This window comes from Pecten maximus, chromosome 5, assembly GCF_902652985.1.
Source record: "Pecten maximus chromosome 5, xPecMax1.1, whole genome shotgun sequence".
NCBI lineage: Eukaryota > Metazoa > Mollusca > Bivalvia > Pectinida > Pectinidae > Pecten > Pecten maximus.
In genome coordinates, this window is record NC_047019.1 from 25,941,669 (window position 1) to 25,968,449 (window position 26,781).

The 26,781-nt window shown below is 35.9% G+C and overlaps 1 protein-coding gene across 2 annotated transcripts; it reads right to left on the bottom strand.

Moving 5' to 3' along the window:
* Positions 1–241: 241 nt before the first annotated feature.
* LOC117327671 lies at positions 242–26,455 on the bottom strand. 2 transcript variants are annotated; one of them, XM_033884751.1, is made up of 6 exons: positions 26,371–26,455; positions 14,798–15,170; positions 12,528–13,390; positions 11,633–11,713; positions 11,016–11,066; positions 242–9,214 (listed from the first exon to the last, which is right to left on the bottom strand). In XM_033884751.1, the coding sequence occupies exons 2-6, from the start codon at positions 15,115–15,117 to the stop codon at positions 4,899–4,901; spliced, it is 5,631 nt and encodes a 1,876-aa protein (XP_033740642.1). In that variant the 5' UTR covers positions 15,118–15,170; positions 26,371–26,455; the 3' UTR covers positions 242–4,898. The 2 variants fall into 2 exon arrangements, with proteins under 2 accessions (XP_033740642.1, XP_033740641.1); XM_033884750.1 differs by having other exon boundaries at positions 26,353–26,435.
* Between the last annotated feature and the right edge of the window lie 326 nt (positions 26,456–26,781).

Sequence of the window (26,781 nt, forward strand, 5' to 3'; positions counted from 1 at the left end):
AATAAAAGTTAATTATTAATAGCAGTGAAAATTACAAAATGGAAAAAAGTATAAATACATCAATTTTGACAATCACGTGTTCCAGACTGGTTTCCGATTCCTCCCGGATATCTTATGTTTTCTCGAGGAGAACAAAGTTTATAAGCCTTTTTTAGATGTTTATTTATCTATTTTCATTTTCAATTTTGTTGTTTTAATTGAAAAGCATGAATTGGAGACAAAAACAACAAAGACAAATATGTATATATTAGCGACATACATTTATTTTGTTATAAACAATAAATGAGTAGAAATACATCGCAGACTTACGATGCTACATCTCCAACAAAGAGTTATAAAGATTGATATTCATTGAGACTGTTGTTTTATTTTTTATTCATTTTTTTAAACAATACCAAAAGTTACAGAGAGTACACCACTATCACCCCCCAAAATTGATCTTCTAATTTTTCTCTTGAATTTAAAGTGGATAAACAATTAGTTATAAACCGAAGAAATTCTACCGTGTACCTCTATATATTGTATGTATAACTTTCGATCTGATACCATGAATGGACGCTGCTATTTTGCTTTTATTATAATATATATATAATTCGGGGTACTATTTATACATTTCTAGTGGAAGCAGTGATTACGATGTTGATGATGTAGAATCTATATCAACATCTGACCAATCTTAAATACACAAAATTAAACAATACATTTAAGCTACAGTTGCCTTCTTATAAGAAATCAGTCTAAACGAATAAAATATTTCAATTTCAAGCGTATATTTGGGGAATACAAATTACTATTTTGATTTAACCAACGACAAATTATATAAATATGTAAATATTGAAAACTTAAAAAACGTGTTTCCAACTGAGTGCTGTAGAAGAATGACGAAAATATTACAGAACTTTGAAGTATTTTTTTGTGTCTTGACAAAGGTAGACTATGAAAATAAATGTAAAATTACGGGGAAAAGGCGATTCCATGTGTAGTTGTGGCTCAACAAATGAGTGATCATTGTGTAGTTGTGTATTGACAAATGAGAGATAACTTGTGTAGTTGTGACTCGAAAAATGAGCGGTTGCCTGTGTAGTTGTGTTACTTTGTCTTGACATCGTAATTTGATTTTCGTTTTGTTGTGCATTGACAAAGGGGTAGACTTCGTTGAGTAATTTTGTCTTGTCAAATTAGTGGTTGTCATATATGTTATTTTGTGAATTTCCCAGACGACAAAATCCTTTAAACTTTCATTATTGCGTCTCTGACCTAAAAGTGAATGTTTAAAGAAATATACATGAGATCTTTTCACTTCAAACATATGTACATACGATTTTTAAAGTCACATCTTTTTCTTTATGCCGCAAACTTTCTATAACAACATTCATCATTTAGTAATGGACATACGGCTAGTATATGTGATACATTTGAAGTAAATGCAGTCGTTAAAAGATGGGAAAAACATACATATATGGAGTATTAATTTTGTCTGGAATGGCAGTTAAATTGCGACATAACATTTGATATTTTATCACATGACTAGCATCTTCATCGTAACTATATACATGTATACTTTGTGACGTTATAAAAAATGACCTAAATGGCAATTGTCTTGGCAATGTAAACCGCTTGTTATATGACTTAAATTATTTTCAAAGTTTTAGCTTATCTTACGACCAATATGAATGATGTGATCAATAGAATCTTAAACTCGTGTCTGTGCAGCAATGACTTCACTGAACTTATGTAAGAAACTAAAATAACATACAGTCAGTCACGGAAGATCCTCAAAATATGACTTACTGTATTTTGCAGATGTCACCAATTATGTGACAAATACATTTTCAGGTCATAATTATTTAAGCATTGATGTCATTTTTTTTAGTTTCATTGGGGTATGAAAAAAAAAAACTGTTTGCCATGAAACTAAAAAATAATTGACATCAACGCTTATAATCATTTTTTGAAATTGATTTTCAAAATTAAAACATGTTTCATGTACAATTTAACTGATCTTGTAAGGAATTCTTTTTCACAAATCAATACACAACGTCAATAAAAAAATCTCAACCAATCAGAAAGCCGTATTCTGCGTACAATCCATTGGAAATTAATTATAATTTCATTTAATTGTTTAATAACTAAATAATAGAAGCATCACATAAAATATAATTATAATTATAATATTAAGGTCACATGGAACGCCTGTATACAATTTGATAAGTTACTGACTTTGTTTAGGTTATTAACACATTTCGAAGGTTATCGATTCTTCGTATTAACCTTAACGGAGTCAATAACTGTTTTGTTATATGAAACGATATCTTATGATATCATTGTTGCAATATAAAATCTTAATATAACACAAGCAATCAAGAATAAAAATATTATCTATTAATAACATAAATCAAGTAAAAAATATTAAACACAAATTACTGGCATTAAATTGAAGATTTTGATAAAGTACGATATCTACCTGTTAGATTTTCAAAGGCAACGTCATGACCTTTTTTTCGCCAAAAGATTACGGAATATTTTAAGAATTTAGTGCTTTTCTGTTTGTTTTCTACAAAATTTTGTAGATCGGTATCCGAAACGTGTCTTATCAAGTCTGGCAGTATTTTTGTCAGACAGCTACAATTTTGACTGCCCGATGATCGACATTACTCTTGTGTAATTGATCAGGAATACTAATGATTCGAGAAATTCCTATTACTATTTTCAGTCTAGGTTATCAATTTGCTATGTTAATCTCTCAGGCATGAATTTCCCAGTTTAAGGTTAACATTATATTTTGTCAATATCTTTCAGAGAGATACCGACAAATTAGAATCAGCAAAAATCACAATCATATAACACATTCTTCAACATGTTAAACAAGTATAATGTTTTAATATCCAATACAACGAAAAATGTTTTGACATAAATAAATTTTACTTTTTTGGCACAATTCATCATACATAACACGTCTTCATGAATCAATCTATTACTAAACAAGTTAAGAAACAGAATAAAAACAAATAACTAAAACAATCAATATACAAATGTACTTCAATTTGGATAGAATTTAGGAAGTGTTCAATAAACACAGCGAAAAAGAGAACATAAATCAAATATCAAAGTGAAAAAACCCAGCACAACTTCAGGAATAAGAGAGCCAGATATTTTTTGCATTATTTTGTTATGCCTCTGAAGTAATAAACACATAAGTATAAATCACGTACTAGTACATTTTATATGAATTGTCGCTACGGGCAGTCAGCATCATATACATAACTCACAGACCCATTAACCCGGAATTACAATGATGTTTACAGTACTTCACAGTTTAGTTTAAACATATCCTATTGCTTCTTTAAAACAAGCAAGAGGACTGGGCACATGTTCTGGCAACTTATAGAAGCACTATCCTCCACAATTTATTTCAGGAACATAACGACAACAATAGACATACAACCAGGTTTTTAAACATTAAATTTTATCCAAGTACATTTATACATGTTTACAATTCAAGCTGTAATTAATAACGATGATCCAGTATTTAATCAAAATGTGTAAAATAATTTAAATCTATATGATATCAGATCAAATTTGGTTAATTACTAGATCAACATAGCTCCGTAGGTGCACGATGCATCTCATAAAAAATAAATGATCTCAGCTGCCATAAATATGATTATGAAGCGTCGCCCTACGACATTGTTACCGTGCATGTATTTATGATCAAGTTAGATGATTTTTAACGGTTTATCAACACTATAAGGCGTTAATTGTATGGCCAATCCGAAGACGGCAAGGACTAATAAAATCTTTTACCCCTTTTGGAGTGAGATAGGGGGATCTCAACCCGAGGGGGAGATTGTTGTAACTTAACAAAATACTCCACAGGGAACCATTATACAATACTCCACAGGAAAGCTTTACAAAATTCTTCACATGAAATCATTACAAAATACTTCAAGGAAAGTATTACAAAATACTCTACAGGGAACCATTATAAAATACTCCACAGGAAAGCTTTACAAAATTCTTCACATGAAATCATTACAAAATACTTCAAGGGAAGTATTACAAAATACTCCACAGGGAACCATTATAAAATACTACACAGGGAAGCTTTATAAAATTCTTCTCAGGAAAGCATTACAAAGTACTTCAAGGAAGGCATCACAGAATGCTTCATCACATGAAGCATTACAAAATTTATGGAAGGTTCCTTTACATAGATTTTCCTTAAGTACTGTAGCTAAGGAACTTTCCTTAAATTTAGTTTTGATAGTATTGTATAATACACTAAAAATTTGGTTAACATAGTATTTACATTACAACTCATCATACTTAATAATAAGCTATATCCAATTAATCATATTTTACAAAATCATATCCTTTTGGTAATGTCGATACATGGTTTAACAAACATGAGAAAAAATATCGTTTTCTTTTTTGCTCGATCGGTAGAGAATCGGACTTCGTTGGGTTCACGAGTTCTATTTCTGATAAATGAAACACACTTTTCACTTTCATATGCATGTACATGTATTAGATTTGGTGCCTGGCCTCTTTGAAATTTAGTTGATGTGTGTTCGAGCTCTGACACATGGGACGGAGAAATAGTATACAGACAATTCCCTTTAGCTCGATCGACTGAGTGTTTGACTTTGAATGTGGGGTTCGATTCCAAGAGAAATAACTCCACCGACCTCCCTGTTAATCTTTCTTTGAGGGAACCTAAGAAGATAATTTACAAATTGTAGGCATTGTAAGATATTAACTACCGCCCTCTAAATCTCATAACACATTTGGTTTTTTTAAGGGGAAAGATGTGTTAAAACTTTGCACAAGATTTGGAAATTCTCTTCCTCGTCCAATGTTTGAATAGAATACAGTTACTCTAAATTCCACATTCTTTCTTATCTTGCTTCAAATTCTTTTATTTCTAAAAAGTCGCTCATTGTATCAAAATCTGCGTCATCTTCACAAACATCAAACAACTCTCTGTGAAGAAACTTGGCTGAATATTGCATTAACTGTAGTATTCCTGGTGTCAGTTTCTTCACCGGATATTCGATATGATCATAATCATCACGAGTGTCAAGTGAGGCGAATGCGCCTTTGACGATATCCGCATACACTTGCGGAAGGCCGAATATATCGATTTCTAGAATTTCTTTTTCTTGTTTAAGGTTATCACAAAGTTCCACCGCAGTCTTGTCATCATTGTCTTTGCAGAATGGCTCCACTCCATAAAGCCTCAGAGCAGTCAGACGACACGCGCGTTCTAAACCTGTCGCCTTTCGATGTCCTCGTAAGTATGTAAGACAGTTACTGATTGGCGACCTACCCCATCGATCAACATGGCACACATCTGCTCCGAGTTCTAACAGTCTGAGCATAGTGAAAAGTCTACTACGACTTGAATGACTTGACGCCAATGTTAAAGCACTTGCTGATTTGTTGTCACATCTGTCAATATATGCCCCACCATCTACAAGGATATCTAGCATCCCACATGCTTTGTCGTCACACCAATCCCCTTCCACACAATGATGTACGGTGGTTTTTCCCACCCTGTCTGTTTTATTTGGATCAGCATCTTTTTGCATAAGAAACTGAGCAGAGTTCATTTTTTGCTTGATGACACTTTCTGCCAAAGCTGAACGTTTGAAATTGTTAAGTTGATTTACGTTTATTTTGGCTATTTGCATAAGTAAAGTCATAGCGTCACGAGTTTCTAGATCATTTCTGTTTGATTTGGCCAGTAAGTGTAGACACGTTTCATTGTTGTGAACATGTTTTGCGATGTCGCTTTCATTCGCTAGTGCGACAAGGACAGCTTGTGTACACTGTGACCTACAAGCGAACGTAAGGGGACTTTCTCCTCGTGAATTCATTTGATTGATGTCAAAGCCTAGGCGAACAAGTGGATAGACTATTGTTTCATCAACCGCTGTTTGCGCATCATCAATAATATCATGATATGGGAATCTTGCATCTCGGCACTCCTCATCTAACTCTACTTTGTGCTCTTGTAAAAGCTGCAACAACTTGTATGATAATTTGTTTGTTTTTTTCAACAGGTCATATATCTCGCATGTTATCTTCATTCCAGAGGAACTCAGCATGGAACATATAGTTTGAAGTCGTGTTGATTGAGACGACACAGCCAACTCCAATGCACTTTCATTTTCTTTTGATTTCTTAAGAACTGATTCTCCGCACTTTACTGCATGTTGACATAATTTGCTCACATCCTCATCTGCTATACCTGTAGCTTCAACGCAGAGATGAAGTAAATTATAACCACGCAAGTCTGTTTGGGGTTTGTAGTGGTCTTTTGTCTTCCTAAGAATCGATGTGATGGATTTCAAACGGCCGTTTGGGGAATATACACCGCACATGAGACAGCTTAAGTTATTGCTATTTTGTACAAATGGATCAGCTGCCTTATTCATGAGACTCTCCACCATGTCTTCTACAATATCGTCTTTAAAGTGAGACTTCATCGAAAGATGAAGCACTGTGTTTTTCCCGGAGTCCACAGCATTCACGTCAGTCACTTTCTCTATCAAGTAGAATACAAGATCAGCTGACAAATGATTCTCATTCGTGATCGCATGCATCAAAGGTGTTTTCTGCTTTTCGTCAGGCTCTTCTAAACAGGCATCATCAAGCTCTATTATCAATTTTGCTATTTTCAAAGCTACCTTTGATGGCATTTGTTTCGCACTACAGCAATGATGTAACGGAGACAACCCTTCGTAATCGGTAGTTCTAACATCAGCTTTGCTGTCTAGAAGCTGTCTGACTAGGTCAGTATTTTCTTTGGTTTTTTGTATGGCTAACATGATCGGTGTTAGTCCTTTGTCGTCCCGTTGGTTTACGCTAGCCCCTTCACGGATCAAAACTTGAAAAACTTCTTTCTTTTCAGTGTCATCCAAGTCCAACTGTACACAGTAATGCAACATATATTGCGTAGCCTGAGGGTGGGAATGGTTTGCTTTCACAAGCGATCCAAGTGTTTTTAATCTCGATATTCCTTTTGATATTGCAAGGTTAACTGGCGTTTGCCCTGATGAGGATTGTTTGTAGATGTCTGCGTTATAGTTTTTCAATATTGAAACCATCTTTGATACAGTATCATCATCGAGTGATGACATGATACACAGGTGCAATGCTGCATATCCTCCTTGAAGTGAAGAAAAGTTTGGATCTGCATTTTGACTCAAAAGTATATTAATACTACTGATATCAATACCTTCCTGCTGTACTGCCATCATTAATGGCGTGTCACCATTCTGGTTCACTTGCTGCTGTAATTCTAGATCAGTCAATGCCAGAATCGTGTTTCTTAACTGCTTACATGGCAACTTGCTACAAATTGCTACGTGCAAAGCATTGTACTTTTCCTCTTCATTATTCGTAGCAAGTATGTCAAATTTATGTTGACGCATTGCACTCATGAGAGACTGATTCAACCCAATAGTCTCTATGCAACTAAAAAAGAAATGTTGCTTGTTTAAAGCACTATCGTCTTTCAAAGATTTCACTTTTTCAGCAAACTCAGCTACATGTATATCTTCTTTTCTGGCGTTGTTTTCGTGATCTTGTGTCGGAAGGCATACCAACCTGACAAAGTCACAATTGCATAGAAGTGTATCGCCTTCGGCTGCAGCGGAAGTGAGAAATTTCCAGAAACCCCAGTCCGGCTCTTGATCAATGGTTCCTTCACTCAGAAGATAGCGTAAGCCTTCATCGTCACGGCATGACACTATCGGTTGACAAAAGTTGCAGCATGTTTTTTTCTTGACAAAAATCCGTAAAAGGTCAATTTTGGTTACTTCTCTGTCAGCAATGAAAAGCGGATCTTGGGAAACTTCGCATGAATCCAGCATGAGCTTTTTCAACAGGTTTGGGATAAATTCTGGGATTTTGTCAAATGAGAATGTCCTGCCAATATATTTTACCAGACCTTTGCAAAGAGGTATACATCTATGGAGAACAGCCCATTGGAATAGTGTTTCTATACATGCACAAGCTTCCGTTTCTTGTTTTTCTTCGGCAATATTTCTAACATGTGCCACTAAGACATCGATAAATATATCTGTGAATGTACTGTCTAACCACGCATCACTCTTGACTAGACTGATTGATTTTTCCTCCAAAATTTCTCTAAAAAACCTCTCTGCCAATACCTTCTTATCAGTATCATCAGACAGAATCTGAACACAATTCCCTGTATTTTCTTCCCTGCAACTGAGAATGCTTGTGTCAACAATATATTCAAGACCAAGGCATTTGATTGAATGTTGCAAGTGGTCTTTCATGAGATACATACATGCAGCCCTTTGAACGCATGCGTTTCGTAGCTGAAAGTCGCTGGAGGCGCTGGATGGCACAATCAAAAACCCATTGATTCGCTTACAAGCACTTCTGACAGATTTCTCGTCTACTTTTGACTGTGAATCCCTTATCCATGCACTAACGTCATCCTTATTGCTATGATCTGTTTCTTGAAGTACTAATCGAAGTAAAAGAGCATGCGTTGCTTTTCCCTTGCAAAATTTCTTTACTTCTGAAAGATAATAATCGACTGGCGATCGAAAAAAAGCTAGACCAAGTCGGCGATAGTTATCGTTCTGTGCATACAAGGATGCAGCCATCGGAAAACCTAATGGGCAAGAAGATTCTTTCACTATTTCTGTTAATTCCTCTGGGGTTGGCTGATGGGATAACGCTCCTGTTTTCTTTACTTCCTGACGCAACTGTTGTGTGAGAATAGACCTTCGTTCATCTTCACCTAAGGTTAAGGATAAGTCAACATGATTTATGATATCTAAAATCTCATCACAATCACCTACGTTTGATGTCATAATGATGTAGAGACTAAGGGTTTTGTCGGGCGATATCAATCCTTCCTTGATACGTTTTACTTGCTCCCTATGTTTAGGTTTAATTTCATCCAATTCAATAAGCGCAATAAAAAAACCTTCAGAGAATATCTTCTCAACGTCTGACAAGCTATGAGAAACGTGGACTTTGCACCTTCCCAACGACATCAACTGGTATAGAAGATGATATGCTAGGGCCGTTTTACCTGATCCCTTGTATCCTGTTATTACAACACAGTGCTCCAATTTTAGTTTATCCATTGCATCTCTTGAAGTACTTGTTTCTGCGTAATATTGGTTGCTGCGTTCATGGCTTTCGATGTATTTCTTGGTTTTAGCTGAAACATTAAGGACATATGGTTAGTCGTTTACACTTTTGAAAACAAACTCACTTTCAGGGTGTGTATATGTCCCTCCTAAATCCCTTTATCCATTTAAACGAGGTGTGATATTATTCATATGATTATATGATCACAAAATTTGTTTAATAAAGAAAACAATAAAGAATACCCACACTTTAACGAAACCGTAATTACAACTCAGAATCCATAAAACGAAAAAAAAAAGTACAAAAATATAGATTGTAAGGAGACCAATGACAAAAGTATAAGGAGAACATGACGAGTGTTCTGGAAAGTTGAGCGTCTTTTACTTCATCGACAACGCCTGCAATACAAATCTTACTTATAATAAGAACCAGGGTAATATCATGAAACCAATAGGCACATCAACAAGTAAAATAGAATACAGTATATTTTCAAATCAGATAATGATGTCGACCATGAAATATCCTGTGATTTTCATTAAACTGCATGTTTCGAAACCTTGCGCTGAAACCCGTCGGTAGTCACCATCTGATAAAGAAATAGTGGTAATGGGAACAAGGTCCTTGAATATGAAACCAACTAGGTTAAACACCGCGTAGGTAGGGAAAGCATGGATGTTACTGTCTAGAAAGGGAATATAAATAATTAGGAAACTGCACTCACGCTTATCATAACACTTATATGTAGACTGTCTCTGCTGGTTCCGTTGCAAGTTGAAGATTAAGTATATTTATATGTAAAATTGAAGAGTTTTGTAATGTCTCTGTTACTTAGGCCTGTATGAAAATAAAAAGGACAACGTCATTTATATATCTCGCCAAGGGATGCCAGTCACGGGTACGATATATATTGCTTAATATTATTTGATAGTATGTTTGGAGGTAACATTAGATATGAAGGATGGAACGAAGGTGATAATTGATGTTTGAAATAAAAACATATGACCTATAGTATTTATTTAATGAAGTTATTTAAAACGCCTTTGAAGATATGTTCTGGATCCAATGGAATAAGTGAATTTGACTATCTGTTTTCGTGATAACCCAACAAATGATCAAACTAAAATGATGTTTCACGAAATTTAAAAGTGTTTGGATATATGCTCTAAAACTACTTAACTCTTGTGCCTTAAACTGAAATATCAAAACCGGTTACTTCTTCGTATCTGCAGGCAGTACAAGATCACTTAATCAGTGTAAGTAGAAAGATTTGTGAAGTTGTTGTGGATGGGTTAGAAGATGAGCTCCAGAAACGTTGAAATATCATTGAAACGGGAAACGGGTTCATAGCAAAAATCAAAACTAGACATCTGAATGATGTGATTGATAGAGAACGCTTGTGACCTCAAAGAGGGATGGTCTCTATTTGTTTATCCTCAGTCAACCGTCGTTGGCCGGGGAATAACAAGTCAAGTAAAAGAAGAGATGGAGCTACTGTCGGTCAGAATCTCAGTATACTTTACAACGATGTACATATATTGTCGTTCGTCTTTCAGAGGACGAGTGAGTTTTTTAAGCTTGAAACGGGGAATAAAATCAAGGGGATCTTAAATCCAACAGGTAATATCATTGTATGGAATTATAATGTGAGTTGGGCGTCTGTGCTCCTCCGGGATTGAATGCAATATCGAAGTTTATCAGATTAGTGCAATAATTAATTAACTCATCAAGGATGTTAACCATAGACAACCATAGCGATACAGGAGTTAGTGCAATCACGATTCAGTGTAAATATTTCATTGTGAAAAGTACCAAATAAGATTATAGCTGTGATAGTTTTCGTGCTTTATATAAGAATATGGAACACATATTACCGTCTTGGCCATTCACGTTTGTATCAAACATCTCTAGATCGGAGAAGCATTCTGAAATAAAATAACATAGCGACATTGTAACATACCAAGTCCAGAATGCAGAAGAAAATACATTGACAATTTATTTTTGTTTAAATTTGTGTGTAGTTAATTAGACTGTTATTATTTAAGAGAAGGAATTAACGTATTAGTCAAAATTGTTTTAGGCTGAAATTTAGCATCAATGGAAGAAAATAAAAAGTTTTAGAGTGCAAGCATACTTTAATTATCTTTGCCATATACCAGACATTTTTCTTGGTGTATTGATAATAGCATTACATATATATGCTTGTTCGTTATTTTACTACCTTGATATCAATTTTATTTTTGGGCTTTTGTGTCTGTTAAATTGAAATATAAATAGAAAAAAAATAAAAAATACCGTGTTGGGTAATGCATGAAGCTATCCAAAAATTACTATGTACCAATGAAGGACAGACATCTCGTTTTACACGACCGACGATCAAAACAGTGTTTATATACGTAATTTGTGTTTAACAAATCTTAATGTAAAGCAGAATAGAGTAAACCCCGGACAGTTATTAGAATATGTATCTTGTTTACAGACGTGTACGCACTTTTAAGGCTTTCCTTCAAATCATCAAGGTGCGTTTTCAGATCGGTCAGTGCACCTTCCCTCGTTTCATCCCGTTCAGTCTCTGTGGATAAAAAAATATCTACTGACTTGTCCAGTCGGTTGACAGTTACATTAGCAAATATGTTTAAGGTTACAGAACTGGAGTGATTATATTCGAATTAATGCGAAGTCATGTCACATTTAGCAAATTGTATTACGAGAATGTCAAACCAAGTTATATCACATGACATATCAAATTGTATCACGAGAATGTCAAATCAAGTTATATCACATGACATATCAAACTGTATCACGAGAATGTCAAATCAAATTATATCACATGACATATCAAACTGTATCACGAGAATGTCAAATCAAATTATATCACATGACATATCAAACTGTATCACGAGAATGTCAAATCAAATTATATCACATGACATATCAAACTGTATCACGAGGATGTCAAATCAAGATATATCACATGACATATCAAACTGTATCACGAGAATGTCAAATCAAATTATATCACATGACATATCAAACTGTATCACGAGAATGTCAAATCAAATTACATTATGTATATCACATGACATATCAAACTGTATCACGAGAATGTCAAATCAAGATATATCACATGACATATCAAACTGTATCACGAGAATGTAAAATCAAGTTATATCACATGACATATCAAATTGTATCACGAGAATGCCAAATCAAGTTCTATCACTTGACGTACCAAGTTCTATAAGTTTGACATGTCAGCGATGTCCTGGGGCATTGTATGTCATATAACAAGCAACGTTCATTCATTTTGAACCGAGGTTTTAAAAGGTCGATATGCCCGTTAGATACGGCAATGCCATAAGTATGTTATATGTGATATGACTTACCAAGTTTTCTTATCTTTTCCTGTTGTTCAGCGACGTAGGGGGACAATTCTCCATTTTGTATATAGTCAACTTTGAGACTGTACTGTGGACGAATCTTGACATGTTTCTCGGTCTCTACTATGACTTCTTTGATATACGTGAATAAATAATCAGCTTCCTTGTCTGATATAGTAGCATGATCTAAGTGTGAACACCAGTTCCGAAATATTCGAAGTTTATCAACACATGCCTGCAGACGCATATCATACCCGGGTGGGTTATCGTTCCATGGAGCATTTCCTGGCCCCACTGCTAAGATATTGTCTTTCAATTTATTTCTAGCAATTTTATATAACAAAGACATATCTAGCTTGTCATAAGTAACGGTACCACTGAACAGTTTCTCCTTTTCTTCTGCTGACAATATGGGTCTGTCTGTTGTCTGCTTTTTATATCTCTTAGATGAAAGCGTTCTTTCCCAGTCTGTAAGAATAGTAACCAAATGGTGGTCTTCTCTGCCATGAGGATTGCTGAATTTCAGGATTTCTCTCATGACCTCCTGACATGTTGTAATTGAAAGGTGAATAAGTTTAGCGCAATTGACAGCCTGCTGTCCTAGGTACATGGGTGAAACCTTCTCGACAGGCACGGATACTTGTGATGCATGTGAGCTAAAGCTTTCGGTGTTTGTCTTTGAAACAGTCATACTTTCTTCCTTATCGTCACATTCATTTTCTCCCTGTTCTGGCATTTCCACCTCTTTTATCTCCGTTTCTTCAACTTCCTTTCCCTCATCATTGTCCCATTCGCCATCTGTATCTTCTAACGTGAGATCTGCAGGAAGGCTGTAGCACATCCTCGCTGAATATTCTTCATTGTCATTACTGTCATTAGACAACATTAAAAGGTTTTGGTTAAACATGTTACTAATGAAGCACTGTCTTATTTACCCATTTTATAAATAAATATATCGGTTGTATGTTTTTACCATCAAAAATAAATATGTATTCATGTCGACACTTTCATATATGAAAAATCTGGTTTTTCACCGTCATGATTAACGTTATTATTCATTTTAGGTGAATTCGGCCTAATGCCAAAATACAATATGTTATGATTGTTATAACAGTGTATATGGAACTTTTCTTTTGTTACACTGTATATGCAGTGCTTTCCAACTCTATTAAGAGCAATCAATACGACAATTATTTGTAAAGAATATCAAGAGCAATAAGTGCAGTAAGAGTTAAAACCTAACATTGTACGTAACATGCATACATACATTTTAGTTGAAAATAAATGACTCATGAATAAACATATTAGTTAAAAAACAAACTATATGAGAGCTTATACTATTCCGTAGGGTAGTAAAAACAAAATTAAGTAAACTGCACAAGAAGTACACACTAGTCAAAAAGATAACACATGACACAGATTTAAAACTATTTTCCATCTTTTTTGAGAAGACAATCACATCATGATTATGCACACGGTGTTAAGCACCATTCTACGCCCTGATAATGGGAAGTAAATTCGTACCTGATTGTAACGACACTGGTTATCTATAGTGTAGTCGCAGACTTGAAAATGTAGTATAGTTTATATTATGACGGATGATAAATAATCTAAATAGCCAAATGAGTTTAAATATACCGCACATGTTCTGATTGTTTCCAAAGCTCATTACACTGAATTTGACGAGATAAAAGTTGTACCCTTTTGTTATACTTTGTTTGACATTGACCTATACCCAGATACTTATGGGAAATTGTTAATGCTATGTACACGTACACTGTAAGATATTAAGATACGTAATGTAAGGTATTTGTGGAATTAATATACTTAGTAATGATAAAATATGCATTTTTCAATGTGCTTTATTATCAACTATCAAAGAGGTTAAAAATTCTACCTTTCACGCGTAGGTGTACATTTAACTACACGTGCATGTAGCATTCGACCTGGCAATGTTGACATTTAAGATAAACTAACGAGTACGTGTAAAGAAACATGTATCCTTCATTTCATATACTCCTAGATTAGTTACAATGTTATCAGGGTTTTTTGTTGTTGTTTATATATATATATATATATATATTTGTCACCTGATCTCGCCTCAAAATTGTGGATACATAAATGATGATCTGCTATTGATGGCAGTTTTTTTCGTGAAACAGAAGATGAATGGCATGCATTGTTTAATCTTGAAGACCTGACCAATGATCAATCTTTTAAATCATTTAGGTTCAAGGAAAGTTTTTTTTTTTTGTATTCTTCTTACTGTTACTTACTCAAATGCTTGCATGGCATCATCATCCAAATCATTACAGTCATGGAATTCTTCATCAGAATCATCTTCCGTATCGTCGTCGTTGTCGAAGCGCAAATTACGTTCGATTGCTCCCTCATCCACATCCTCTGAATCGTCATCGTCCTCGTTGTTTTCAATTTGTCCAGTTCCATGACCTTCATTCATGGAAACATCTGACAAACCCGATGCAAGCGATTCATTTATATCAATTCCGATGATGCATCCAATTTTCCCGCTCATGTCCGTACTGGGATCGTCCGCCATGTCGGACGAGGAAGAGCTGTCCTCTTCTTCCGCCATTTTATTGGATCAATCATCTAGACCATGAAGTTCCATTGGTAGTCATACCGTTTCTGTAATGTAACAAATCCATATGAGTATACTGATGATAATCATACCATTTCTGCCTCATGATATGTCAGTATTATCCTGATTGTATAGTCAAACAATTTCTGAATTGTAATAATTTCAGAGAGTATTATTCTGATGGTTAATATTAATCTGCCGGTAGTGATACTATTTCTGTAATATAACTGGTCAGTGTTATCCTGGTGGTAGTCATACCATTTTTGTTATATAACCGGTTAGTATTATCCTGATGATAGTCATACCATTTATTTTATATAACCGGTTAATGTTATCCTGACGGTAATCATACCATTTCTGCAATATAACATATGATTATCATTCCGATAGTAGTCATACTATTTCTGTTACATGACATGTAAGTATTACCCTTATGGCAGTGATATCATATCTGTAGTATAATACGTCTGTGTTATCCTGGTGGTAGTCATACCATTTTTGTTACATAACCGGTTAGTATTACCCTGATTGTAGTCAAGTCACTTCAGCAATATAAGAGGTTAGTATTATCATGATAGTAGTCATACCTTTCTAATAACAATGCAAAAGAAAACAGTTAGTATATATTGGCCTACTTAAGGTGTGCTATAGTGACTATGGTCTACTTAATGTAGAAGCGAACTCACCTTGGTTACATGTAATGCGCGTGTGTAGAGAAACAAGAAGTTATAATGCGCATGTCTAGTCGACTTTGCTCAACCAAGTCCGACTTCAGCAACAAGATTTCGTTTGCACATGCCATTTGGAAGCACGGCAGTGATTGGTTTACACGCTTAATCACAATAGACAGAACAGTATGCCTATAGGTAAATAGTTGACGCTCAATGTAGGCCATATATATATAAATATGTTCAAATTAGGGGATAGTAAGTTGTTTTTCGTGGCTATACTGGCGATTAGAACATGAAATTTGGTTTGAACTCGAGACCGATAGGTCGAGAGTTTAAACCAAATTTCATGTTCTAATCGCCAGTATAGCCACGAAAAACAACGTACTATCCCCATTCTAACACGTTTACTATCGCATATATATTTAGAAACATTGTTTTACGGTGCTACAAGTACGCTGTTCAGTACTCTGTGACCTCCGTTCGTGACGTGTCATACTGTGGCGGATTGACCAATCAGAGAGAAGCTATCAAAGTCGGTCAATTGGCCACGCCCATACTGGCGAGAGCTCGGTCTGTATGTTAACGAAGCGGGGTATTTGGATTGTTGTGAAAGTCCTGTTTCCGAAGATTTAAAGACATATTTGGATTTACGCAGTATGCTTAACGACATGTGCATTTTAACAAAGTCAGGGTTGATGTGTTTCTACAGGCTCAACCGTTATGTGAAGTTGTGTGCACTTGTTCCATTTCATTTCGGATTTTACTTGACCTTAGATGCTTACACACGGACGAAATGAACGTTTCAATCAATAAATGACGGTAAGAATGATGTTAACGATTTTTGTTAAATTTATTAAGTTAATTCATTCTATTCGATTTCTTCACTTTCGATTCCAATATCACGGGTCATCAATCATAAATGGTACAGAGTGTTGAATTTCGCTACGAGTCGAACTTGACGCCATATTGTTTTGATTAGAAACGGGGCGTGGCTTAACACGATATGTCATGGTTCTATCGCAGATTAGAAGTCGGTCCGCAACCAATCAAAACACGCGTTGCAAACGAATCGTGTTAGAATGTAAGTTATAATACGTATAGAAAACCTAAAAGTAGTTCCTTTTTTAAGTGCTTGTAAACTTTGAAAAAAAATCAACTGAACGACAAATTGGTCTATTAACATAACATATTGTACAATCAAAGATAAAATCCAAGATGTAAACATCCTAAGTTTTTTAATTATATTTATACTATAAGATGTTAAATTAGGCCTGGCAAACATCTATTTTATGACCCCTAGTAACATATTTCAACTCCGATAGAAAATTGCGGTTGCGTTGTCCGATGAGACATATCTAGTCTAGATTCTTTTCAAATAAACAAATGATAACATTATTTAATAAAATCCTCATGAAAAACGGCAATGTAGTTTGTTACAACTTGCCTTCAACGGTTACTCAGAATAACATGCTGACACTGTCGTCGACAAACACGTGTAATGTCAAAACAAACAACACTGCCAACAAATCGGCATCCAAAGTCGCTTTTCACGGCAGTCTGAACACAATGTTCAGTGGGAATATTCACGGTGGAACATTTCACATCTCCAAAAACTCCCGCGAGGACGAGGATAAACACAAAGCAGTGAAAAGGCGCCGTACAATGGTTCTGTACGACAGCGACAGCGAATAGACATTTGTACAACGAAGCCTCCATTATCGCGCCAAGTGACGTCACGGCTTCGTCATATCAAAAACAGTCGCTCATGAACTTTCAAACTAAAATATTTTCCTCATTGTTTCAAACACCAAGGACAATTTATCTATTATAGATTAAATGAAAAAATGCTGAAATTTTGTTTTGAGACGTGTATTTAATAAAATGAATCCTTTTCAAGAGTCAGTTGTGTTAGAACTATTTCTTCTCTCGTCGGTATAATTGACCTACTTCGAAGGTTCGGGTGATTTGGTTAAGATGTGACGATTCAAGGCAAAAGAAAAAATCAGTTTTTGATGGGGAACGATGAAAGAAAACGTCATATGATAAAAAGAATCTGTCATTCGTTTCCCTTTATATTAGATTTATGATACTCGTTTAGAATTTTTTATTTTTGCTCGCCAGAGGCTCGCAAAAATAAAAAATTCAAAACTCGTATCATAAATCTAATATGAAGGGAAACTCATGCCAGATCCTCTATATATATATAGCATAAACGTAAATATTGAATATCGTACATAATGATATTTGATATAATAGATTAAAGGAGATATTTCATTAGTGATATTATATTTATTATTAAGAGAATTTATTCAAAAAGCTTCATGTTGAATTTGCCTCTGTCCAGTTGGAATTCATATTGACTATGAATGCCAACTGAAAGCCGTTCAATTCTTATATTTACCATCTGCGATTTTTTATTTGTCATGCGATTTTTGTTTTGAAATTTTCAAATTAAAATTTCCCGCGCTTACCAGTAGCAGATATCACTTCCTGTTGGCTGTTCATAGGCTGGTGAACTCGCAACTGAATTGGTAGGGTTATATCGTGGCAGTGCCATACAATGGTAAATATACATATATGTTTAATAAATCATCAACCATAGCTTATCTCAAGGAGATTTTTGATTGATATATAAAATATCTTATCGACGTAGCTAGAAAATACGATATCCAATGTTTGATATACATATTACATAAATATATTTTCGCATGCTTTATATATATATATAACATATGAGTTGTCCTTTATCATTTTTGATAAATATAAGATTGTGTTGGAAGCCTATATAATGTCAACTTGGGATGACATATGTAACTTTGCAAAGAGGTGTAGTTTTATTGCACAGAGACGGTAATCATAGTGTGTCATTTTGTATAATTGAGTACCATTCTGGTAATCTTAGGATATTTCGTCTTTGTCAACATGGCCTCTGTTACGTTTATTTGGGCCACTGACCAACCTATATTTCTAAACCTTCTTTAACACTTCTCTTTGGCCATACTTTTTTGTCTAAATGACTAGTTTGGTGACTTATTATAACTTATAGATATCAAATTAACGATTTTAATATGTCACGTTTGTGCACAGCTACACTGAAGAAGTAATATCATTTTCACTCCAAAGCAACATAATTACTATCTATCAACACGAGTGAATGCATACTTAATCTTATTTTGGGGAAAATAGTGCTGCCACTAGAGCATCAAATTTCACAAGGTCATTTGTGATTACCCCATAGAAGTTGAGGTGACTATTCTTTGTGACATTAGTTAATGCATACTAAAGAATGTACCTGTAACACGCGCATCCAAGCACGAGTGGACAAAGAAATATTTCGTTTTTTTTATATATATAAATAGTTGTACTGTCTTTCAGTACACATATTACTGGCATAACGGGAAGTTCACACAACTTAACTATTACGAGGTCATCACAATCAATATTCTTTTATTCCTCTTTTAAAGAGAGTACAAATACAATGTAGTAAATACTATTTACAAAGACGTTTGTAGATCAATGTTCATTATTCATTTCCGTTTATAACAGACATTTTCTTTCATTATTGGAAATATATTTTCGAAGCCATGTACAAGAATGACGCGCAATCATTCTGAAATGAGTTACAATGCTCATCATTATCAAATACACAGTCTTTGATTTTGCCTTTGAACATAGTCTGTACAAGAATTTCATTTTCCATGTTACTAACAGCTAGATATGGAGGTATACCATATTCATTTAAAATTTTGTCTTTGAACACATCTCTCAGGGCGTAGGTAACCTTACAGGAAGTCAGGTAATGTCTGATTATATCCGATCGGAGTTCACCACATTTATCACAATGTTCTGAAACTGTTGTGTGTAAGGGAACACATGTTAACATTTTACATATATACATTTTCACATTCGGTTTAATTTTAGAATTGTCTAGAAGTGGATACGGTCTGTACGACGTGTTGTGTACATACTGAAATCGGTTAAAATCACTGTCGGAGTTCATTCTCTGTCGTAGTAATTTTTCTTCTTTCACGTCTGTAGCGTTTTTAACTATACGTTTCCATGTCCATTTATTAGGAAAATGGTGTTTGTCTATATACTCGGTCAAGTACTGTGTTAATCCATATGTATCAAGTATGTTAAGGATATCGGGTATGAACCCGCCTTGTATTCTTTCTTGATCAAAATTACGGAATAGTCTCCGGATGAATATTTCTTTTGATATTGTATTCGGATTAGAGCTGGCCAGGAATTGCAGGAAATACAGTTTACGTTTATCAATTTCTGATGTGATTCTTCGTAGGCCTAACATAGATTCACACATGTCCGATCTTGTTGACGGTCGAAGATTTAGAATCAGTTTCACAGCGTAGTGCTGGAACACTAATAGCTTCTGTATATCACCTTTTGACATGTTTGTCCATGTCTCACATCCATAGAGTACAGCCGGTAGTACCACTGTTCGGTATAATTTCACTATGTTTAATGGGTTGCTATGTAGGCAATCCGTGCCCATTCTTGTAATCGCGTTAATCATGTTACGTCCTTTTGTACATGCTTTGGTGATGGCGTCAGTGTTTCTCAGGTTCGCCGATAATACCACGCCTAAATGCACTTCAGTGATTTCCTTTTTGACGACTGTGTTTCCGATATTCCAGTTCCGGTCCGTAATACTCCGGCCAAAGCACAAAATCGCACATTTATTACTGTTGAAGTTAAAGTTCCATCGCTTTGCGTAGTTGTCCGATATGGTAATCAACGTCTGTAGTGCACTGGGCGATGTGGCTATCAGTGCAATATCATCCGCAAGGCACGGATTACCACATTTCACGGAGAGAATACGAGCTCCAGCTCTGGAATTTTCTAATTTGTTCAGCAAGTCATCAATGTGGACTAAGTACATAAACGTGGAGATAACTCCTCCCTGCCTCACTGAACGTGTGACGGGGAATGCTTTTGACGTCACATTATTTGTCATGATAGCACTTGTGATGTCACGATATGAATTCCTAATTATGTTAAATATATTTCCGGTCACACCCAGACTGTAGAGTTTTCGAAATAATCCCTCGTGCTGAACCGTGTCAAATGCTTTATATGTATCAAGGAAACACACATACACTTTGCTGTTACTTTCCAGGTTATCGTGTATACATTCAGTTAAGTTAAACGATGCCGTCATACAACTATGGCCCTTGCGAAAGCCTTGTTGCTGACGATTTGGGAATGATATATTTTCTAATTCGCTCCACTTGGTTATTCGCCGATGTATAATATTCTCTAGTAATTTATTCAACGTTGGTAGCAATGATATAGGCCGATAGTTGTTAGGGTCTTTTTTGGATTTGCGACTTCCTTTATGAATCGGTATTATTAGACCCTTTTTCCATGTCTTTGGAATAACACTCGTAATTCTGATACGATTAAACAGATACACCAGGGAGTCTATCAGTTGCTTTCCGCCATATCGAATGTGTTCATTCCGTATGCCATCCACACCCGCTGCCTTATTAAGGCTGAGGGAGCGAATTGCTCGGTTAACTTCCTCAAATGTGAATGGGTTATCTAGTTCATCCACAGTGATGGGAGGAAAATCTGTGTCATTATTTTCTGCCGTAGATGACGTGTCCGAGTATAATTCGGCGTAGAACTCGGCGAAAAGGTCAGCAATTCCTTTCGGGTCGCGTTTCGTAGTACCTCGGAATGCTAATTCATTGCATGCTGTTGCTGGTTTATTAGTCCTTTTCCTAACTATCCGCCAAAACAACTTTTGGTCGATTTCGGCTGCTTCGTCTAGCTCCCTATGGATCACGTCCAAGTATTCGTTTTGTGCTGTATCATGAAAATTTCTGAATGCCCTCTTCGCGGCTTTATATTCTTTATAGGAATCGTGTTCCATTCCGCGCGGCCGGCCTTTATTCATCCATTCCATTCGCTTGATCATTGCGATTTTGTGTAGTTTTGACAAGTCTTTACTCCAAAACGGTTTTAAATAATGCTTGAAGCGACGTTTCGGTACGGTTTCCTCTGCTGCTAACGTCATACACAATGCAATCTGTTCATATAACGAGTCAGTTTCCAACTGTGCCCCGGTGTCTGGCGTAATGATTTTACACAATCTGTCACTTAACTGAAGCTGATATTGTACAAGATCTTCAATTGTAGTTTTATCCCATGCTGTATATTTGACGTTCGATCTAGGTTTGGCCTGATCAATGATTGCAACATCTATCTGGTAATCCATGTGACAGATTACGGGAAGGTGATCGGAGGCGATTTCTGTTTCGTTATTTTCGAGCACGACACAGCTCACGATCTTTTCAGAAGATGATCTTTCAATCAAAACGTAGTCTAATACTGTTTCGAAAGGACGAAATGTGTACGATACGTCACCTTCACGCCTGTGGTTGCATACGTGCAAGTTTATATTCCCAATCAAATTTCTCATCAGGTCCGCCTTTTGTTTCGCAGCATGATACGTATGATTTTCGTAAATTCGTGCATTAAAGTCACCGGCTATTATAATTTTACCGTACTCACTGTAATATGTACATAAATCTTCTAGTCTTTGTAGCGTGTCTCTGTAAGCTGCGACATCTCCGTCGCTTTGCATATATACTCCAAATATATACAGTGTGTCAGTCTGTGTAATTACTTTCAGGCCAACAATCCGTTCGTCTCGGACCCCGCTTACTTGTCCCACATTGTATCGAAGGGTTTTCTTCACCAGAATTCCCACACCACCTTCCTTTCCAGTTCGCGGAAATTCTATGAATTCGCGCAAGTTGAAAATCGGAAAATATTCACTATTTACCGATTTAAATACATCTAAAGCATCATTAGCAAGTTTATGTTCTGTTACGACACATACATCACAGTTCGTCTGATTCAACAGATTCCCCAGTATTCGGGACGACGAAAATAACCCTCTTACGTTCCATGTCATCAGAGACAGCACCATAATACTCAGGAATATTGTGTAAATACTGTTTGTGTGGGTCATTAAAATTGGTTGTTATGTTGCTCGTCTCTGTCACCGTAGTTCCACCAGTGGTCGTCCTCACGTCTTCCGCTGTGATATGCCTCATCCGCATGGGTCTTACTATTTTTGTACCAGGGTAGGTTGTTCCTTGATTCACTGTAGTACCTATTAATGTCATCACGATCGCTATACCAGCCACTATCTTCATGTTCATTTGCGAAGTCCGATTCGCGCGAAGTTTGAACATTTCGCCTTTGTCTATCAGATCGGTTATATGTTTGTTTTCGCTGTTCGTCTCTTTGAGCGTCCCATTCCGCTGGACTGAGCCACGTTCGACAATGAACACCTTTTGGCCAGAAGTTATTGTTCGTTACATCGTTAGAGAACGTCTGAGGTACATTTAGTTTCGCGGTTACTCTTCCACTTTTACTTCTGAATAACAGTAGCTGAGTCACTGTCACACCTCGCGAGGTTATGTATTTTGTAATTCCACTTTCGGTTGACTCCTCACCAATTCCCCTAAGATGAAACCTTGCCACTCGTTTACGCGTAACTCCAACAAAAACATCCTTTTGTTGTTGCGAGGTTACCGTAGATTTTTCCGAAAAATCTGTTGGTCGCGGGTTACGGGGCACACCTGTATTTCCGGTACGTATGCTTCCTTTGGAGGTGCTACTATCTTGGAGAACGCGTTTCGACGGGGCTGACGAGTTATCACAAGATTGACCGGCACTGTCACTCGTCGAGGTAAGTATAGTGTCTACGTTACCGTTAGGCGTATTCGGTATAGGCGATGACGTCTGATCACACTCGCTCCGTACCTGTCCAGGTGAGGTACCCGTTACCGATTCATTCATAATAGAACCGTTAGGATTTACTTGGACTGTCGGCGTACGCGAGGGGCTCACAGTGGGGTTTGACTGCTCTCGGTAATTATCGGACATTATTGGCGTTATGGAATTATGTTCCAACAACATTTTGCTGATCGCGTGTTGCAGCTCATATACCATGTTGGACAGTTTCTTATTTTCCTCCGTCATGTGTTTCATCTCTTGTAATAGACGTGCGTCTTTATTTTCTTTTCCTCTCATGTGTTGTTCAAGATTACTCATACGTTCATGTATAGAATGTACAGCACTACTAAGTTCGGGGTTGACTGTGGGTGTTCTATTACCATTATTTGGAGAGGTGACAGTACTTGCTCGTGGGCTTGATGGTTGTGGTGAGTTCAGGGGGGTACCATCAAAGAGTCTAGTAAGTCTAGCATTCCCCTGTGGAGCCTTAGCGCTAACGCCCTTACTGAATACACTATCTATCTCACTGTCATCACCATTAATGAACGATTGTAATATGAAACAGTCTTTTGCGTATTTTACACAACTAGTGGCACTCTGACTAGATTTCCTTGTGATAAGTCTGCCTTGTGGACACTTGTCAATGGAGCCCGCCCTGCTCAACAGTATGGTTCTGTACCAGGTAATAGTGCCCTCGGAGTGGCCGAGTTCGAGTAGTTTCTGAACGTAATCATCGTGGTTTAAACCAAATAATGCATTGTCAAGTATCTCTATAAACTGCTGATTAGGTATTGGACTCAAACTTTGTGACGATTTCTGGGTAGGAGTGGGACTACCTTGAGTAGACATGTTATTGCTGTCTGTTAACGTACCTTGAGTAGAGTTCAGCTCATCTCCGTTTCGTTGCCTTTGGTTCAAATGATCACTTGCAGAGTCATTATTCTGCTTTGTACTTTCACAATCCGAATTAGCATAGTATCTGGCACAGTTCTGTGATAGATCAGTCAATGAATAGTCACTATTTTCACCAGAATCGGTCGAACTTTGGGATCGACATTCCTGTACGTGTACACCTTCCGCCATCTTGTGGAAAGCTCATTAGTTAATGCATACTAAAGAATGTACCTGTAACACGCGCATCCAAGCACGAGTGGACAAAGAAATATTTCGTTTTTTTTATATATATAAATAGTTGTACTGTCTTTCAGTACACATATTACTGGCATAACGGGAAGTTCACACAACTTAACTATTACGAGGTCATCACAGATGAAGTTGTCCAGTTTGGTGCAAACTCTTGAGGCAACATTTGTTTCTTCTTCCAAAAGTAAGACTATTTTGGAGAGAAGATTGTATTGTTGCCTCTCCGTAGCTGGGTAAAAATATGCTTTACGAAAATCGTAAATTAGATTTTATTTCTGTAATAAAATGACACACATTTCAAAGTGTTCCTTTTTAAAAAAGAAATAAAAGCTTTGGCCAAAGAGAAGTGCAAAATGATAAATATATAGTTTAGTCATTGGCCAAAATGTACCTAACAGGGGCCATAGTGGCAACGCAGAAATGCCTAAAATGCTAACATTTAGTTAATGTTGTCAAGGAAACGATATTTGTTTCATTTTCAATCATTCTCCCAGAATTATGATAATATACAAATGTTCAAAAAACGTATATCTGTCCATGCAATAAATGCAATTTTTGATTTGGTGAAACTACGAAATATACCTTGTTATTCCTGATATAATATTGGAGTGCATATAAAGGGATTGGATTTCACTTTTATGTTAACCATGCTTTTATAGAGCAATTCCTCTAAGAAGATATTCTAAATGGGGCGCTAGTGCGCCGCATAGAATATCTTCTTAGAGGAATTGCTTCATAAAAGCATGGTTAACATAAAAGTGAAATCCAATCCCTATATTTACACTTTACGGATGTCGTTTCTTTAAGTCTTTGTGATTACAATATTTTTTCTTTGTAAATAAAAAAAATCATAAAAGTCGGACACAGTGGGAGGAGTCAATTATTAGAACAGCCAATGGTGACGCTTCACAACAAACTGAGATTTTTTTTCCGCGGTAAAAAAATAGTTCTGTTTTTTATTATGATATTAACATAAATAACAAAAACATTTTGATATATTATCATATTCAATATTGTCAAACATGTTATTTTTATACATTTTCAAATTAAAAAAATAACCATTTGTAACTTAAATTGTAAAGCCATGTGCTTGGCGAAAGTAGTTCCAGTACCCTGTCATATTTTCATACGCAAGTTCAAAGGTCAATGTTTGGTATTGTAAACAAATCGGTCTGGTATTGTTATATAGTGACAAAACTTTGCAAGTGTAAATATAAGTGTATGTATGCACTGTTCCTCTCCATAGGCCCTAATGTCAAACCCCTATTTTGTGACACCGCTTTCATTACAGATATAAACGGAAATAAAACGTACTTATCAGAACTTGCAGTTTACAAACATTTATGGTTACCCCAACCTAAAACGAAAGTAAATACATTCATAAACATCAGAAATGATCAATTGCAACTCATAGTGTGACAATTGTGTTCTTTAAACATCACTTACCTTACTGCAACGGAATGGTATTGCCATAAATGATTATATCTACGGACTTTGATCTATATATTATTTAGTTCCTGGTATATCTCCGGGTGTTCTGGAAATACTTCATGTTGCGTCTGGTTCATCTGGCCTAAGTGTCATGCATATAATACTAGTTTTCAAAACAAATGTCATTACATAATTTATGTGTTTCGTTTACCTATCTTCCTCTTCCTACCTGTAGAGTTGTCTGTTGTGGTTTACAGGGCATGTAAATCCCTCCGTCCGACATCATTTATATACAATCAGCATATACCGGATCTTGGAGGATGACCTCAATTTTATGCAAATTAGGTAGGTGAACAGCCCACTCTACAGTCTAGAGGTTTGACATAAACGTGTATTGGCGTGTGCAGCCATGAGGAAAAGTTTGACGACAGGAAATCAATATCTGTTATGTTAAAATGTAGTCTGCTGTCTGTTATAATTTCAATCATAAGATATTAATCGAATCGCAATCTTTGTATAGTAGTTATACTGTGTTCATCTCACTACTTTAATGTGTGAATTTATTCGAAATTATAAGAAATGTATTCTGATTAAACTGGTCGAAATATCCCACATGGTTATGTGATCATGGTTAATTTAA

Excerpts from the sequence above, each read along its gene's own strand:
- LOC117327671 (XM_033884751.1), bottom strand. The coding sequence starts at position 15,117 with ATGGCGGAAGAAGAGGACAGCTCTTCCTCGTCCGACATGGCGGACGAT. Across the intron at positions 13,391-14,797 it reads GATGCCATGCAAGCATTTGA|TAATGACAATGAAGAATATT; the intron begins GTAAGTAACAGT and ends GTCTAATGACAG. Across the intron at positions 9,215-11,015 it reads AAACGTGAATGGCCAAGACG|CTAAAACCAAGAAATACATC; the intron begins GTAATATGTGTT and ends TTAATGTTTCAG.